Source organism: Misgurnus anguillicaudatus, chromosome 23, assembly GCF_027580225.2.
Source record: "Misgurnus anguillicaudatus chromosome 23, ASM2758022v2, whole genome shotgun sequence".
In the NCBI taxonomy this organism is placed as follows: domain Eukaryota; kingdom Metazoa; phylum Chordata; class Actinopteri; order Cypriniformes; family Cobitidae; genus Misgurnus; species Misgurnus anguillicaudatus.
This window is the reverse complement of record NC_073359.2, coordinates 10,297,990-10,314,430: the sequence shown is the minus strand read 5'-3', so window position 1 is coordinate 10,314,430 and position 16,441 is coordinate 10,297,990. Positions and strand designations below refer to the sequence as shown.

The 16,441-nt window shown below is 37.7% G+C and overlaps 2 protein-coding genes across 4 annotated transcripts in view; one reads left to right on the top strand and one right to left on the bottom strand.

The window, feature by feature from the left end:
- Window positions 1–1,214: 1,214 nt before the first annotated feature.
- On the bottom strand, window positions 1,215–9,135 carry LOC129454047 (fetuin-B). 2 transcript variants are annotated; one of them, XM_073861734.1, is made up of 8 exons: window positions 8,869–9,135; window positions 8,602–8,712; window positions 7,190–7,277; window positions 5,918–6,081; window positions 5,110–5,214; window positions 3,266–3,352; window positions 1,866–2,310; window positions 1,215–1,804 (listed from the first exon to the last, which is right to left on the bottom strand). In XM_073861734.1, exons 1-7 carry the CDS (start codon window positions 9,055–9,057, stop codon window positions 1,870–1,872), a joined length of 1,185 nt encoding a protein of 394 aa, XP_073717835.1. In that variant the 5' UTR covers window positions 9,058–9,135; the 3' UTR covers window positions 1,215–1,804; window positions 1,866–1,869. The 2 variants fall into 2 exon arrangements, with proteins under 2 accessions (XP_073717835.1, XP_073717834.1); XM_073861733.1 differs by having other exon boundaries at window positions 1,215–2,310; window positions 8,869–9,134.
- An 845-nt stretch (window positions 9,136–9,980) lies between these two features.
- Window positions 9,981–16,441, top strand: part of anos1b (anosmin 1b) — an 89,824-nt gene continuing 83,363 nt past the window's right edge. For both annotated transcript variants that reach the window (XM_055218222.2, XM_073861314.1), the window contains exon 1: window positions 9,981–10,252. In XM_055218222.2, the coding sequence (XP_055074197.2) occupies window positions 10,079–10,252 (174 nt within the window). In that variant the 5' untranslated portion in view covers window positions 9,981–10,078. The remainder of the gene's footprint in view (window positions 10,253–16,441) is intronic.

Here is a 16,441-nt window from a genome sequence, read left to right as displayed (position 1 = left end):
AAGCTCAAAGTAATAATTAGTTTATTTTTTGTTAATTTGCATTATTTTAAGAATTGTAAAAGCGTAACTAAACCCCTGGTCAGAGCTTGACTCCACCCACTGGCAATATTTGAAAAAATCAAGAAAAGTGTGCAGATCCCAACGGAGATAGAGTGGACGAACTTAAGTGTGTAGTGAGATCGTAACAAGGGCGTGGTGAGCTTGAATCTGCTTACGTCCCGAGTTACTTTTTGGACCCAGCATCCAATAGGAAAATTCAACTGCAGTGGCCACCGTTCAACCTGAAGAGGGCAGCACTCAGACGTTTTTACACCATATATTGTAGTATTGAAACACTTTATATACAAATGTCAAAAAACTTACTAAAATGAATGAACAGCGCTAATAAAGCATAATTCTTACAGATCTTTAACTAAAAAAAGTTGGTTTAGGGTTTAGTTACTCTTTAAATAATTTGTAGTCGGGGTGTTAAGATTGATTTAAATTGAATTACGTTTGTAATTAATAAATCCACTGGATTGAAATCCCTTTGACTACTGTAAATTTTTGACAGGCTGGCAAGATGAAAAGTTGTGTAAAAGTGCATATTTCTTATTTTCTTGACGAAAATGACAATCGTTTTGCTAGATGAGACCTTTATGCCTTGTTTGGGATTGTTTAGAGCCCTTTGAAACTGCAATTTTAAACTGCATTGAAACTGTAAACTGTTTAGATCCAAGGGGATTTTTTTTAAGTAAGTGGCGGTACCACTATTAGCAAAGCTCAGCACAATCCACTGAATCTGATTAGACCACCAGCATCGCGCTAAAAAATAACAAAAGAGTTTAAATATTTTTCCTATTTAAAACTCGACTCCCCTGTAGTCACATCGTGTACTAAGACCGGCAGAAAATTAAAAGTTGTGATTTTCCATCGGTCTTGGTACATGATGCAACTACAGAAGAGTCAAGTTTTAAATAGGAAAAATATCGAAAGCGATGCTAATGGTCCAATCAGATTCAATGGATCACGCCAAGCCATGCCAAAAGTGGCAGCGCCAGAAGCAGAGATCAGCTGAATGGATTCCAAAACTGTAAAAATCAAATGTTTAACTCTAGGGGAGCTGGAAAATGAGCATATTTTCCAAAAAAGTGGAGTGTCCCTTTAAACAAAAAATTAAATATGGTGTTAATCAAAGAGTTAGTTTGCATAAGCATAAATCCATTGTACGGCACTGTATGCGACTCAATTTAATTGAGAACAACTGAATGATATTGAAACAATCACAAAGTTACAATAGCTGGATTTTCTCATATGACATTTGAAATGCATAACACCACTTGTAGTTCTTTAGGTATTTATACCTTGGTAAAATATGACAAATATAATAGTTCATATCCCAGAATTAAAAAGTAAAAATGTTGCTCTATAAGATCAGATCACCAGAAAATAAGTTCACCACCTTAGAGAATGATTAAAACCTGTTAATAATCTGTTAACATTAATAATATGTTACGTCTAATGTTATGCCACTTCTTATGTCAGATATGCTACATCACATCTACTTTTAGTGTATGTCAAACATGTCAAATCGTTCGACAACACGTAATCTTATAAATGTCAATAATGCAATACTATAAGCCAATATAGTACAGTTAATACGATACAAATTAAATAATCCTGTCTTAAAATGAATTATCAGGCATAGATATACTCATCCTTAAATGTCTATGTTGTATTTAATTGAAACTGTATTTTGTCATTCCTGCACCACTAGTACAAAACAAGTGCAAAAAAATTGGATTAGAGCTTGTAATTGACATATCTGAAATTTTTTTCCAGCATTTGTCTTTGAGCTCAATTTCAGAGTGCTCATTATTTGTAACCCCTTTACACAGTGGTGTAGCGAGAGACCCCTGGGCATGATCGAAAAGGGGAAGGAATACTGGGAAAAACGCTGAAGAACGTTGGTAAATGAAGGGGTGTGGTGTCTGTGGTCGTCTGCCGCCTCTGGCGGTGCTGCACGTAACGGAAGTTTAGTGGAGGTTTAGCAATGCGTACAGATCCTTCCATTTCCTCGGATGAGTCTGAGCCAGTCTCAGCAGACTCATTTGATTCGCTGGAAGAGGTGGTGAGGGTGGCACTCGACACCTGCTGTAGTCTGGGTTCAGCGGGGACAGCCTGATACACAGGGTCAGCTAGCTGAGGTGTTTCTGGTTTGACATCCTGGAGTGGGGGTGCAGGGATATGAGGAGTATGAATCTCATGGGTTGAAGTCTTGGAAAGCGTGGTTAACGTCTGCTTATGCTGCGTTGGGTTGACCACATTCACCTGTGGCCGAAAAAGTCAAAAATTAATGTACAAACGTATTGTTTCATTTCAGAAGACACGCTGTACACAAATTCTGCCGTTCAGCTTTTGCCACTCAGTGGGCGTAACCGCAGTCATTTTTGCCGAAGGTAACGTCACGTGCATGTCTCATGCAAGAACCATAGATATGTATAAAGGCTAGATGTGTTCTCTAACGTCATCACCTGGCGGCCATCTTTACCACAGGCAGCTCGCTCACTCGTAGCATTGTGTTGTAATGATGCATGTACTTTTAAATGACCATAACTTGATCAATTTTCTACCAATTTTCAAACGGTTTGGTTTCTTACAAACGTTATTAACGTGGCTATAATTCTGGATGCTTTTACATGTTTCATCAAAATTCGTTTTTTGTACAAGTAGGCTATGCCGTGTCATAGGTACATCTTCGATGTTTATAATAAACCAAACCATTTGAAAATCGGTAGAAAATTAAGCAAGTTATGGTCATATAAAAGTACCTGCACCATTAAAACACAATGCTACGAGTGAGCGAGCTGCCTGTGGTAAGATGGCCGCCAAATGCGGACGTTCCACTCAATTGGCCAGCAGCGCGGGCGAGACATCTAGCCTTTATACATATCTATGACAAGAACTAGCACAACATTTGTTTTTCTCAAGTCACGTTTGATCTCGCATTTATGTAGGATCTCGCGTCATTTTGAAATCGTTGCTACAGTAATCACGTGTGTGACCTCGCAGTCTGGTTGAATCATCCAGTGTGTATGTTCTGAGGATTATGTTGCTAAAAATCACTTCAAACTGTCCCTACATGTGGTCACCCATGGATTCAAAATCATTTAAGATGTAAAAATCGTCCAGTGTGTCCCAGGCATTAGTCATCGAGCTTTAAGCTTTTCCAGAACTAGAAAGATGTCACTTTACAAAGCCTGACAAATAAGAATATTAAGTGTACCTGTGGCCGAAATATTTCGCAGGACACCTTCACATCTTGCTGGCTGTGATCAGTGCCAAGAACCGACCCAACACAGAAACCAACGGGCTAAAATGAAAAAAAAAGACAAACATTAGTTCCCTCAACAGGAAACGATTGTGGTACCAGATTAAGCTGCAGCCTTGATTAAAGGTGCAGTGTGTAATTTTAAGAAGGCTCTCTTGACAGAAATGCAAAATAATATACAAAACTATATTATCAGGGGTGTATAAAGACCTTTCATAATGAACCGTTATGTGTTTATTACCTTAGAATGAAACATTTTTATCTACATACCGAGGGTCCCCTTACATGGAAGTCGCCATTTTGTGTCGCCATGTTTCTAAAGAAACTCTTAATGGACAAACTTTTTTTAACTAAGTTGTCTCCGATTACATTTTTGTCTGGTGGCGGCTACCGTAGCTTCTCTATGTGATTAAAAAATGAGGGGTAAGCAGTGGATTGAGCCATTGATTGCAATTCACCAGCACCTCACCACTAGATGCCGCTTAAATTTACACACTGCATCTTTAACAAATGAAACTCTGTAAAACTCTCATTAACTCTCTTACTATTTACTACTAATAGAATACTTGCAGTTTAAATCATGTGTTGTTACTGGAATGGGCTTATTTTTCCTCTTTGCTATTTTAACGGGTGTTGTAATATGTACTGTGCAATTTCTGCAGACAGTGAACAAACAAACTTTGGGTAACGTGTGTAGCACATTTGACCAATGTGTGAATAATTTACAAATGAATTATTCTAGCGGTGCAACGATATATCGGCCAATGATGCTTGCTGTGCTTCTCAATGAATTACGGTGAAATGCCGCTACATCCAAACGCCAGAGGGCACTCTCGTGCAGAAACTCAATATGTGCTGCAGACGAAGAACCATACACACGCAGCTATGACACGCAGCTCCTGGGTTAAAGGGACACGCCACTTTTTTAGAAAATATGCTTATTTTTCAGAGTTAAACATTTGATTTTTACCTTTTTTTGAAATCCATTCAGCTGATCTCCGGGTCTGGCGCAACCACTTTTAGCATAGCTTAGCATAATTCATTGAATCTGATTAGACCATAAGCATTGCACTAAAAAACAACCAAAGAGTTTGGATATTTTTCCTATTTAAAACTTAACTCTTCTGTGGTTACATCGTGTACTGGGACGGACAGAGAATTGGAGGTTGTGATTTTCTATGCAGATATGGCTGGGAACTATACTCTCATTCTGGCGTAATAATCAAGGACTTTGCTGCCGTAACGTGACTGCAGGAGGCGTAGTGATATTACGCAGTGCCTGAAAATAGTCCCCTAAGTAACTTTCAATGGTAGGGGACTATTTTCGGACACTGCGTAATATCATTGCACCTCCTGCAGCCATGTTACAGCAGCAAAGTCCTTTATTATTACGCCGCCTTGGGCTTCTCGGGTGCTGCAAGCAAATCACTCCACCCAGTAGCAGTGCTTCGCCTTCTGAGAATATAGTTCCCAGTATGTATACTGTTAAAAGATGTCTGTGTCTCATATGACCTTGTTATTTGTACACAGTGTGACTATTCTAATCACAACACATAAATAGGAAAATGTTCACGTTATTTTGTCACTTATTGGGAGCAGTTTGCTATCTGGAGCCATTCACTTCCAGTCTTTGTGCTAAGCTAAGCTAGCGAAGCTGCGTTAGACAGAGTTACAACACGCACGGAGATAAGAAAGGTATGTATGCACTTATCTAACTCTGGGGGATAGAGTGAATAAGCTTAATTCCCAAAATGTGGGCGTGTTCTTTTAAAAGCAATGACAGAATGAGTGGAACCCACCTCTTTTTCTTTGTGTCCTGGCTCACACAGAACCTCAGAAAATGGTGCGTTGGAGCATTCCTGAATAGTGTACTCCACAAAGCTTGCAGAGACAGGTGATCTCTGTGGGAGAAAATATTAAATATGTTACCTTTTATTATTTTATTAATATTATTTTATTACCTTCTCCCCAAGATAATTCTCAGCTTGGACAGAGAGGCATCAAATTCAGCTCAACCGGAACCTAAAGTATACATCTATCATATACCACCACCAAAAAATAATATGTGAACTTTGGCTTTAATATCTGCACACTAAACGTGTGTCCCTGAATACATACATCTCTGTGTTATAATTGGAACAACATACTATACAGCCTCATAGTCTATCTTTAAAGGTGCAGTGTGTAATTTTTAGAAGGATCTCTTGACAGAAATGCTAAATAATATAAAAAACTATATTATCAGGGGTGTATAAAGACCTTTCAAAATGAACCGTTATGTGTTTATTACATTAGAATGAGACGTTTTTATCTACATACACTGATGGTCCCCTTACATGGAAGCCGCCATTTTGTGCAGCCATGTTTCTACAGAAGCCGTTAACGGACAAACTTTTTTATTAAGTTGTCTCCAACAATAACATGTTTGTCCGGTGGTGGCTACCGTAGCTTCTCTATGTATTTCAAAGCAAGAGGTGAGCAGTGGACTGAGCCGTTGGCTGCAATTCGCAACCTCACCACTAGATGTTGCTAAAATTTACACACTGCCCCTTTAAATAGTATGATATATTGTAAAACTGTTTTAGTTTGATGTCTATTGTAACTCTGATGTGAGGCTCTGGTAATTGTGTCCACAGTAAAGCTGACTGGAAGTGTACTTTGTCTGTTGTATTTAAGGAGGGTCATTCGAGCAGTTGAGATGGCTGATTCACTGTCTACTGGCAATAGCAAAGGACAATCCGGACACGTCAACTGTAACTTCTCTGGAGGATCTTGAGAAAGAGAAAAAAACGTGGGTCACAACATGGTGCATGGTGAGTAGGATACGGCACTATAAGATGACCTACAATTAACATGGGTTATATGACTATATGATGGGTTATATACTGTAGGATTGATGCCTTTATAGACGGTTTCATCGGACTCACGCATGTTGCCACAGTTACTCGCCTGGCCCCAAGTTAACTTTCAGTCTGTGCTTGTTTATCGGTCTGGCTAGTGACTAGACTGACCTCTGGAACAAATACCTTGTTTCATTTTGTTTCAAAAATGTTTCATTTTTTAAAAGACAAGGGGAGACAGTGAGCATGGATCTCCAATGTGGTATTTGGCAGCCAGGCAAGAATTTCAGGATCTGTAGCTTACATTGTATACTGTACATTCATTTTACACAGTCATGTTAGCTCAGTCTAATGGGTGATAGCTATTTGAACTAAGGTAATTTAATTATTATTTATTTTGCTTGGTATTAAAAACTACTTAGAAGGACTTTGTTGTTATTGAAGTCTACCGGATTTTAATGAGATAGTTCACCCAGAAATAAAAATTCTGTCATCATTTACTCACTCTTATGCCGTTACAAACCTGTACATTTCTTTTATTCCGATGAACACAAAAGAAGATATCCTGAGAAATGTTTGTAACCAAACCGTTCGTGGACCCCATTTGCTTCTATAGTATTCTTTTTTCCTAAGTGAATGGGGTCCACGAACGGTTTGTGGTAACCAAGGCAGTGCGTAAAATCATTACGCCTAAAATCATTACGCCTGGTGCAGCCATGTTACATCAGCAAAGTCCTTGATTATTACGCCATATCTGCCTAGAAAATTGCAACTTTTAATTTTCTGTCGGTCTCAGTAACTACAGAAGAGTCAAGTTTTAATTAGGAAAAATATTTAAACTCTTTAGTTATTTTTAGCACGATGCTAATGGTCTAATCATATTCAATGGATTGCGTTAATCTATGCTAAAAGTGCTAGCGCCAGACCCGGAGATCAGCTGAGCATATTTTCAAAAAAAGTATTCACTGAACTCTTTTTGTGACTAAAAATATAAACTCTCAAAAAATGTTCCCATCAGAAATAGGAATAAATAACTGACCTGGAACCAGTGTGCAGTCATAGGTGTATAGATAGGAAAACCCCTCAGTTGTGTGCAGTATTGTGGTGTTGCAGTTTCCAGAGATTTGCTACAACACAAAAAACGCAAATCAATGCTGCAAACAAGTTCAAACCTTTTGTTAAGTGTCTAACCATGGACATATTCAGAGATTTTGCAGTTAAGCACTTATCATGTTTGTTTATCATGAAAAACTGCACTTTCACAAATATACTTCATAAACATTTATGACATTAAAGGTGTCATAGAATACGAAAATGTATTTATCTAGGCATAGATTAATAATAAGAGCTAATGACATATCGTGAGCCTCAAACGTGTTTGTTTCCTCATTTTTATGTAAACCTCATGCACACAAAAGACTGCTGGAAGACAGGTCAATCTCAACATAACAACATAACTCAAAACGTACGCCCCAACATTAAGTGCGAGGTGCATGATCTCCTAAAGCCAATGTTGATATTTGAAATCACCTAAACAAACATGCCCCTACCCCAATAGAATCTGGACCTTCTTTTGATAGACCCGCCTTACACATACACAACCCAGGCAACGATGTCGGTTAGTAGACACACCCCTTACTGCTGATTGGCTACAAGTGTGTTTTGGTACGTGGCCCAAGTGTTTTTCAACAATCATGCAGCCCACCTTTAAATTACACATTAAATTAATTACAAAGTTGCTCAAATGCTAAAAACAGAATTGTAACTGCTGAGTTAGCGCTACATGCTAATTAATGCTATATGCTAGAGTTTAGGCTGAAGTTCTACTATTCACTTTACAGTTACGTTTTGCAGGTCCATACTGAAAAAACACAAACTTACCACTTAGAAATGAATTGTTCCTCGAAATCTGTATTTTCGTCTGATACAGGTTCAAACATAAGGTCTGTTTACTAATGTGAGCTGCTGGCATGAGCCGCAGAGCAGAGGAATCAGAGCAGAGCTCAATATTATTATTCATGACCCTTCCAAATAGGGCAAAAATAGACCATTTAATTTAAAGGACAAATCCTATCCCCTGGATAATTTTTGCACTTAATAAAGTTACATACCTTCTATGTAAATATCAAAAATCAATTTAACATTTTTAATGCATCCTTTGGCACCTTTAAATCAGAATCCCTTTAAACATTTTTACAAACAAAAAGAAGTTCCGATTGAGGGGCGAGCTACCAATAGTTCTGGTTAAAACTTGATCCAGATCTAAAAAAACATCACAAAATGGTCCTAGTTGTCACCTTTCAAAAAGTACACCTTTGCACCTAAAGAGTTTATATTAGGATCTTAGAGGTATATGAGTGCACAACATTTCCATGCTGTAAACAGATATTTATTTCCTGTTTAGTAGTAAGAAACATTTTTACTGTCAGCAGCAAGCAGCTGAAGTCTTACCGTTTCCATGAAAGGTCTTATAGCACACTTTTTCCATGATTTTGGACTAAGGACATGGCACTTGGTCTCCAGGACATCTAAATCCAGATAATAGACCTTTCCAGCTGGACCCTAGAGCACAACAATGCAGCAGACTCTTTAAAATGAACAGATATCACAATTGTTCTGTCTCTGAAATTATAAAATGCTTCACGTTATTAATAATCCATAATGATTTAAGTGGATCTTTAGTTGCCTTCCCACTGGTAATAAAAACTGCTTACCAACCTGTGGATGTGCCTGGACGTTTGTGATTCTATTAAGGGCAAATTTGTAACCTGTTTGTCTGTCCTCATTTATGTACGTGGTGGCCAGGCGGGATAACTTCTCCACGACCTTGTCGTCACAGGGAATATGCATTAAATTGGTCCCCAAGACACACAAAAGGTTTGTGGTCAGAATAATCCAAATCAACATCTTACTTTCTAACGGTGATCACTTTCTTGCACAAGATAACCAGTTAAACGTATGCAGCCTAGATCTGTTTATATAGAAAGATAAATGTGACTTTGGAATCAGGCTCGATAAAGATTAACAAGGTGATCAATATGTGACCTCATATATCTCTGTGTGTAATGCATTCGGCTAAGTTGAGAACCTGTAGATATTATTCAAATTGAGTCATAATATTCATTTTTAAAGCAGTATAACATGTATTCATATTTAAATCCTGTTCATGAACACCAGGCTTCTAGCAAAGTTTAGTGCCAACCACGAAAACAGTACAAACCTGCCAGCTACAAACAAGTTTCAGGATGTTTGTTTAGAGGTGGATCTAAATTCAGAGAATAAATGACTTCAAACTTTGAAGTATGGGGTGGTTGACTCTGTAACAGCTATACTTAATTCAACCACACGATGGCACTAGTAGAACAATAAATCTTGGTTATATTTGGGATATTAAAGTGCTTATTATAGCTCTGCGCGTAGGTATCAATGAACAACAGGAGCTTTTTAATTAAAATTAAACAGTCACGTAATCGTACGTAATATGCCAATAATACGCGACTCTGCATATGAAAACCCATCTAAAGTAATTATTTCTAATTTTCTATCATCCTAAAAAATGTAAAAAAAATTCTAGGAAATAAAATCTCTCACCCAAAATGAAGAGTATTAATTTATACATCCACATATTGTTCTAAACCTGTATGGGTTTCTTTATTCTGTTAAACACAAAATGAGATATTAAATAAATACTTAGATTTTGGGCATCAACGTTTCACTATTTGTTTTTCCTACTATGGAAGTCAATGGGTACAGTGTGATTTAAATTTACAGATGGGACACACTGCAAATTATCAAATTTGCCTTAGATGACACGTGTGTGTGCGAGGGACCGAGAGAGGGGGCGTGTCTGAGCGCGCGCATCTCAAACACACGTGCGGCTCTCAAACACACAGAACACCACACGTGAACTCGACGAGCAGTGCTGAAAATGATGTTCATGAGGAAAGTTTGCTGTTTTTTGCTTTGCTGTATGTTGAAGCCGAGTTATGCTCGCAGGACTGAAGATGCGGAAACCTTGGAGAAGATTGATAGCTCGCGCTGCGTCTCGCGGTGCCTCACGCTTCACATGACGCAGATCACAGCGTCATTCAAACACCTGCAGGTAAGGAGAAGACGCTTATTTTCAGTTTCTGTAGAAATACATACTTCACAAACAAGAAAAGCTATTTACTGTAGCATTTTCACATTAATTTTATTTTGCCTTATAGTTTTTAACTTGGGAAGTTGTCACACTGACTGACATCTTGATGTTTTTAATAATGCATTTAAATGAACACTTGATTGCAATTAAACTGTATTAGTAACTTATATAATGGCATATTTAACGACTAAGCAACAGTAAAATTATTATCCAAAACAAACCTCATTAAACAGAAAATACAGATTATCTAAAATAGTGTTTTTGATTATAAATGTATAATTATTAACAATATGACAACATGAGAATATGTGACAACTCGACTTTACCTTATTAATGAAAAACATCTTATGATCTCATTAATATAAAATTTTCTGTTCTATTCATTCTTTATATTTGTTGTCTTATGTGTGCCAGTGTGGTATTATGTTCCATTGTTTACCAAAAATGGTTTTGGCAAAATGATTTTAATGCTGAAATTTATAAAGATTTATAAAACATATCAAGTAATTATATAAGTTAAACTCCTGAGGTGAGGTGAACTCTTTATGACACTCTCTCTGTGACAACTAGCCACAGTCTGCTGTATTTCTTTATTGTCAGATGGTGAGCCGATATCTTTTTTAGGCACATGTGATGTGAGTTTATTTAATGGGAAACTTACTATGTTCTAGTGTTTAAATGATGTTTTATGGCTGTTTTACCTGGTTTATCACCTAACATATTGGAGGTCAGTTTTAGTTAAGTGTGTGGTATTTTGATGGATGTTCAATTTACTGGTGCTGAAAGCATATGGTTTGAAAGCATATCACTGACTATGATTCAATTCAACTGAAGATTTTCCTGTATATGTGTATCAACTTATATATCGGTGATGTTTCTAAAGTACTGCAGCGCATTTTTATAATTTCACAGCTGCAGTCTCTTATCAGAAGTAGAGCCTGACCGATTTTTTGGTTTGCTGATTTTATCGGCCAATATAAGCCTGTGGCAGATGTTTTTTTTACAGAACATATAACACAGATAACATTCTTGTAAATTGTGAAAGTACTTGTTTGTCCAGCAGAGCGTTCTCCATTACTGGCTAGGCGACCCAGGGGCCTCATTTATAAAGGTGCGTACGCACAAATAAACTTGATTTGACCCCATATAAGATGTTAGATCCACATTATCATGAAGAATAAATCCAGCAGTGTTAATTGCGCTTGTACTGACCATAGACTGTTAAAGAAGATGGACGTAGTGTCCGTGACGTCACCCATTGGTTTCCGAAGATCGTTTTTGAAGCTTAAAGTAGGCGTTGTCTGCCATCGCGTCATCGTGCATCACTCGCGTATATACGAAAATCATGGGTAAAGAGGCGGGACGTGGGTGAAGCTGAGGTGACTGGTTGCTGAAACCACGCCCGCCTAGCTCGATTCTTATGACCGCAGTGGCTGTTCACCCCTCACTCAAGTGGCCACGCCCTTAATTATGCAGAACTTTAAAGCTAAGTATAATTTAAACAAAAAAATTCACCCCCTCACAGTTGTCATGAAGGGCAAACATGGCTGCCGCTGTACAGACCAAATACTATTTTTGTACCAGGCTGTAAACATATTATTTTCTACTGTAAAGTTGGCTATTTTAAAGGTTCTCTAAGCGAATCTGTGTGTTGATTTTTGAAATGTGTTTTCAAACAAACTGAGCGTAGTTAACTCCTCCCCCTCCCTTCCGTGCTTTCATGAACGCGCCCAAACCCAACCCCCAAATCCTTCTTGTCGTTTATTGGTTAGAACACTTTGTTATGGTTTCTGGTGTAGGTTTGGCCAGTTTGTTATTATTGCAGTTTGTGGAGGCTGGGCTGTCTACAGAGATCGCGTTTTTTACAGTTTGATCAGCGGACAGGAAGGAAGCAGATAGTGAGGAGATGTAGGGCTGCACGATATATCGAAAATGTATCGCCATCGCGATAATTGTGTATGCGATATGCATATCGCAGGGAGCTGCGATAACTTGCATTTATTTTACGTGTCTATCATTTGAGTGTTGCATGCTTAGATCGTCCAAATTACACCGATCAGAAGGTGATTCCCACACACTTACTGTACTTGGGCGGCTCTCTCACGTATATTAACAACTGTCCAGGTATATTTAGCATCAACATTTTTTTTTTCTGGCCGTGATAATGACATTATGCGTGCGAGCAGGTCGTGTCTTTGCTGATGAGTTCGCTGTGCGTTCGCGTGCTTTCTGTTTCTCGATGGATAAGGTGCGACGCAAAGCTCAGTGTCACATTGTTTCCTTCCATGTTCCTGAACTTGATCACAGTTGTATCCAATAGGGGTCTTCACGGAAGGACACGAGTCTACATTTTGAAAGGTCAGTCGGGTCCGAGTCGGTCCCATTTTAATTACTTCAGGTACCGGGTCTGTTTAAACCCAAGTCGATCAGAGACGGCCGTGAAGAGTCAGTCAGCGCTAACGTGCTATAGCGCATGTGCAGTCTCAAGCGTGCCTCCGGTTTCTATGGCGATGAAAACTGACTGTTGTTTATATAAAGTGACGGCCACGCGGTGCACTTTCTTTCTCCCATGTTTATAGTATTATTATCAATGAACCGTCTTTTTATATGTTTGCTACAAAGATGGTAGCAAATAACCAATGTTAATGCCAAGCCCATTGTACTGAACGAGCAGCTCAAACTGTCAAACATCACGTCATGCTGAATCTACATACTTTATATAGAGTATACTTTTGAATCTAAAGTAATGAGGGATTAAGCTCTTTTAATCTGCAACAGAGGAATAGAAAGAGAGGCAATTTTACTGCTCCTACACATCAACTTTATAATCTTTAGACCTGCATTGTCTATCATTAATATATTATACATTTTATTGTATAAAGTTAGTCTTTCTACACCTCTCACAATGTTAATAAATCCCTTTAAAGGGGGTCATATTCACAAGTTCATTCAGCTTTGTTCATGTCAAAGAGAAAGGAAATAGAGTTTGGAGTAGTTGGATTTATGAAATTAATATAAATATTCAATAAATCAAAGTACTGCTTTATTGTCACACATTACTATTTTTTTGTCACATGTATAGCATAATTTAATTACATCTTTAGAATATGCATTACCTCTTTATTTCATTGCATATCTAAATGCTAAAATAAAAGCAAATAAAAAATAATTTCTCTAAGTAAGACATATCGCAAGGCATATCGCCATCGCACCCACCAACAGAACTATCGCATATCGCATATTTTCTCATTATCGTGCAGCCCTAAGGAGATGTTTGCTGTATGTAACAAAAAATGTTTTATGGTCTAAAACACGTGAATTTGCTTAGAGAACCTTTAACATGGGGGTATATGGGAATTGACTCCCTTTTGGAGCCTGCCTCTAGCGGCCAGTTGATGAATTGCAGTTTAAGTCACTTCCGTATTGGCTTCATCAGAGAGATCGGAAGGTTACCCCTTGGTACTGAATGATAATTGTTTCACCTAGGCCATTACATCTTGTAAAATCCAATCTTACATAAAAACAGTTTTACAGTTATTTCCGTGACCTGATTATGTGGACACGTTCATTTGATAATGTCCGCCCACTGGCTGCTTATAGTGCCCACTTACTGTTACCAACGAGACCTGATTTGTTAACTAGCCCAAGTCTGTTTGCAAACAGTATTGTGGAGTAATTGATTTCAGTATGTCTGAAAGAATAAAGTGGATTACAGTTTATGCAATAAACAGTTGCAATGCAAGTCATCTGCACTGTAACCAGAAACTATTTCTGCTCTTGTCCTAAACAGAGTTCAAGGCTGGATTTGTAAAACGTCTGTTCCTAAAGGATGGATCTGTTCCTACTTTCGCTTCAGGATCACAACCAGTATACATTATTGTGTATATTTATTTCTAAAGTCGTGTACAATCGGAATGCTGTGGTAAACATAAAAAAAAATCTAAAATCATATGATATGTGAGTTTTGTCGCACTTATTTACGTCATGTTGCGTGCAGAATTCAGTAAATCATACAAAACCATACAATATTACAGTGTCGCACTTTCAAAAAGTGTGAGTCTAAATGGGAAGTGGAGAGAGATAGAGATACTTAAAACCTCATAACACCTGTTACATTTATAATCAGGGCTGCGTTTTCCGATAACGTTGTCTCATTGCGTGCTATGATACCTTTCTTACGCAAGACATTAGCAGGTGCTGTCCATGGCGATGGTGCTGAATTGGTTGATAGCGATCTTTCTAGATACATATTTCATACAGGCATGTTTTTACAAAGTGTTGGGAGTAATGCATTACGTAATAATATTACTTTTCTGAAGTAACAAGTAAAGTAACGCATTACTTTATAAATGTACACATTCATATTTGAGTTAATTTTTTAAAAAAGTAATCCGAGTTACTTTACAGTTCAATTAATTCAATTTAAAAATAAAATAATGTACTGAATTCAACTGAACATATTAACGTAGAATTACACACTCTGTGCCAGAAGTTAAAAAAATATATTGTATTCATTGTGCCTTCTTTGCAAAAAAAAGTATTTGGCTACTTTCAAAATAAACTTGACATTGTACAACAAAAGTAGACGCAAATATATCTGCACGTTGTGTTAAATCCCAAGCAAAACAGTCAGATAAATGCAATGTGTTTACACGAGAGTTTGGGTTGGGCTGGGCTGTGGAGAACACGTGTATGGTATTTTATTTTAGCGCATATGTTTGTTGATCGACTGTGTTTAACAATATAAAGCAATTTTATTTCACATATTAGGCAGCAACTTACTGTTAAGACACTGGATTAAAAAGGGAATGTGACTCTCTCGTCCATTTATGATGATCCACTCGACCATATGCATCTTAATACCAGGTGTAGAAATGTTGTGAAGACATCGCTTGACTGATGTATATAGATAAAAAGTGAGGGAAAGTTTAATAAGTCATAATTTACACTGTCCCTTCACTCTTATCCTTTGTTGCAGCAGCTTATTTGACTGCACTTGTACAATTTATGACCGCTCCAGACAAAAGTATTTGTGGTGTGAATGGCAAAGCATATCCAGTGTCAGCATAAATGGTTTTTCTGCAGTAAAACTACAAGTTATCACACATCAGTCAGTCAGACCTGCGAGGTGTAGAGTGACAAAGATCAAACAAATGCAGGCAAAGTTTCATCTGGGTGTAATTACATTCCTTCTTTGTTCTTCTTAAAGGGGTGATCACATTGACAGCGATTAAATAGCTTGTGGTCGTTCTGTTCAAGGCTTCTCCTAGATTTGGCTGATTCACTTCAGCAGTTATCCTGGATGATGCAGGGGTGTTTCCAAAAATAGTGGTTATACATAAACAACAGTAACATCTCTCAACTTGTAGATAAAAGCGATAACATATTTTCACCTAATATAGAAGCAGAAGCAGAGTTTTTGGTAACTATTTTTAATAAGGGTCCATGAATCTGCCATCTTTGGAGTTGGTGCGGGTTTGGCAGCCATCTTGGGAACTGGCTCGGCTTTGGCAGAGAGCAAATGAAAAAGGATGAAACTTTTTTCCCCATTTTGTTTGTTTGTTTGAAAGCAGAGGGTCTGTTCTTTCATTTTACATATTTGTTTGTTTATATATTTATAGAAGAACATTTTCCTGGAAGGCATTTTTGGAAAAAGATAAGAAACTAGAGTTATTTGTGTGTTGTCAGCTTATGCACATTGTGTTTGTCTGTTGTTGTGATCTAGATGAGGATCAGATCACATTTTATGGCAAATCACTGTAGAAAACCAGTTCATTCCTAGGGGTTTACATACTTTTTCTTGCCAGTGTATACTACATGTTTATGTCGTTGACATTATATGCACTTACGCAACGATTGGCAACAAAAAATTTGATGCAGTTTTACTTACTGCCTCGACTCATGACCTGGTTGGGAATCGAATTTCAATTCCAATTCTAGAATCAAATCCATTAAAAAAGGAATCGAATCCTTAATGTTATTAAAGAACAATTTTTACTCCACTTAACAATGCCAAACTGCACAGTCACATCATTTTCACATCATCTGCACAGTGCGCCGGACCATCTGCTCAAAACTAAATAAATCAAAGGGGCGAGGGCGGCATACGCGTCATGATGAAAATGAAAATGTTTTTATTAACAACACTCA

Coding starts and splice junctions, on each gene's coding strand:
- LOC129454047 (XM_073861734.1), bottom strand. CDS start 9,057: ATGTTGATTTGGATTATTCTGACCACAAACCTTTTGTGTGTCTTGGGG. Junction 8,713..8,868: donor ACGTCCAGGCACATCCACAG/GTTGGTAAGCAG, acceptor GTTGTGCTCTAG/GGTCCAGCTGGAAAGGTCTA. Junction 3,353..5,109: donor CAGGACACAAAGAAAAAGAG/GTGGGTTCCACT, acceptor TTTTCATTTTAG/CCCGTTGGTTTCTGTGTTGG.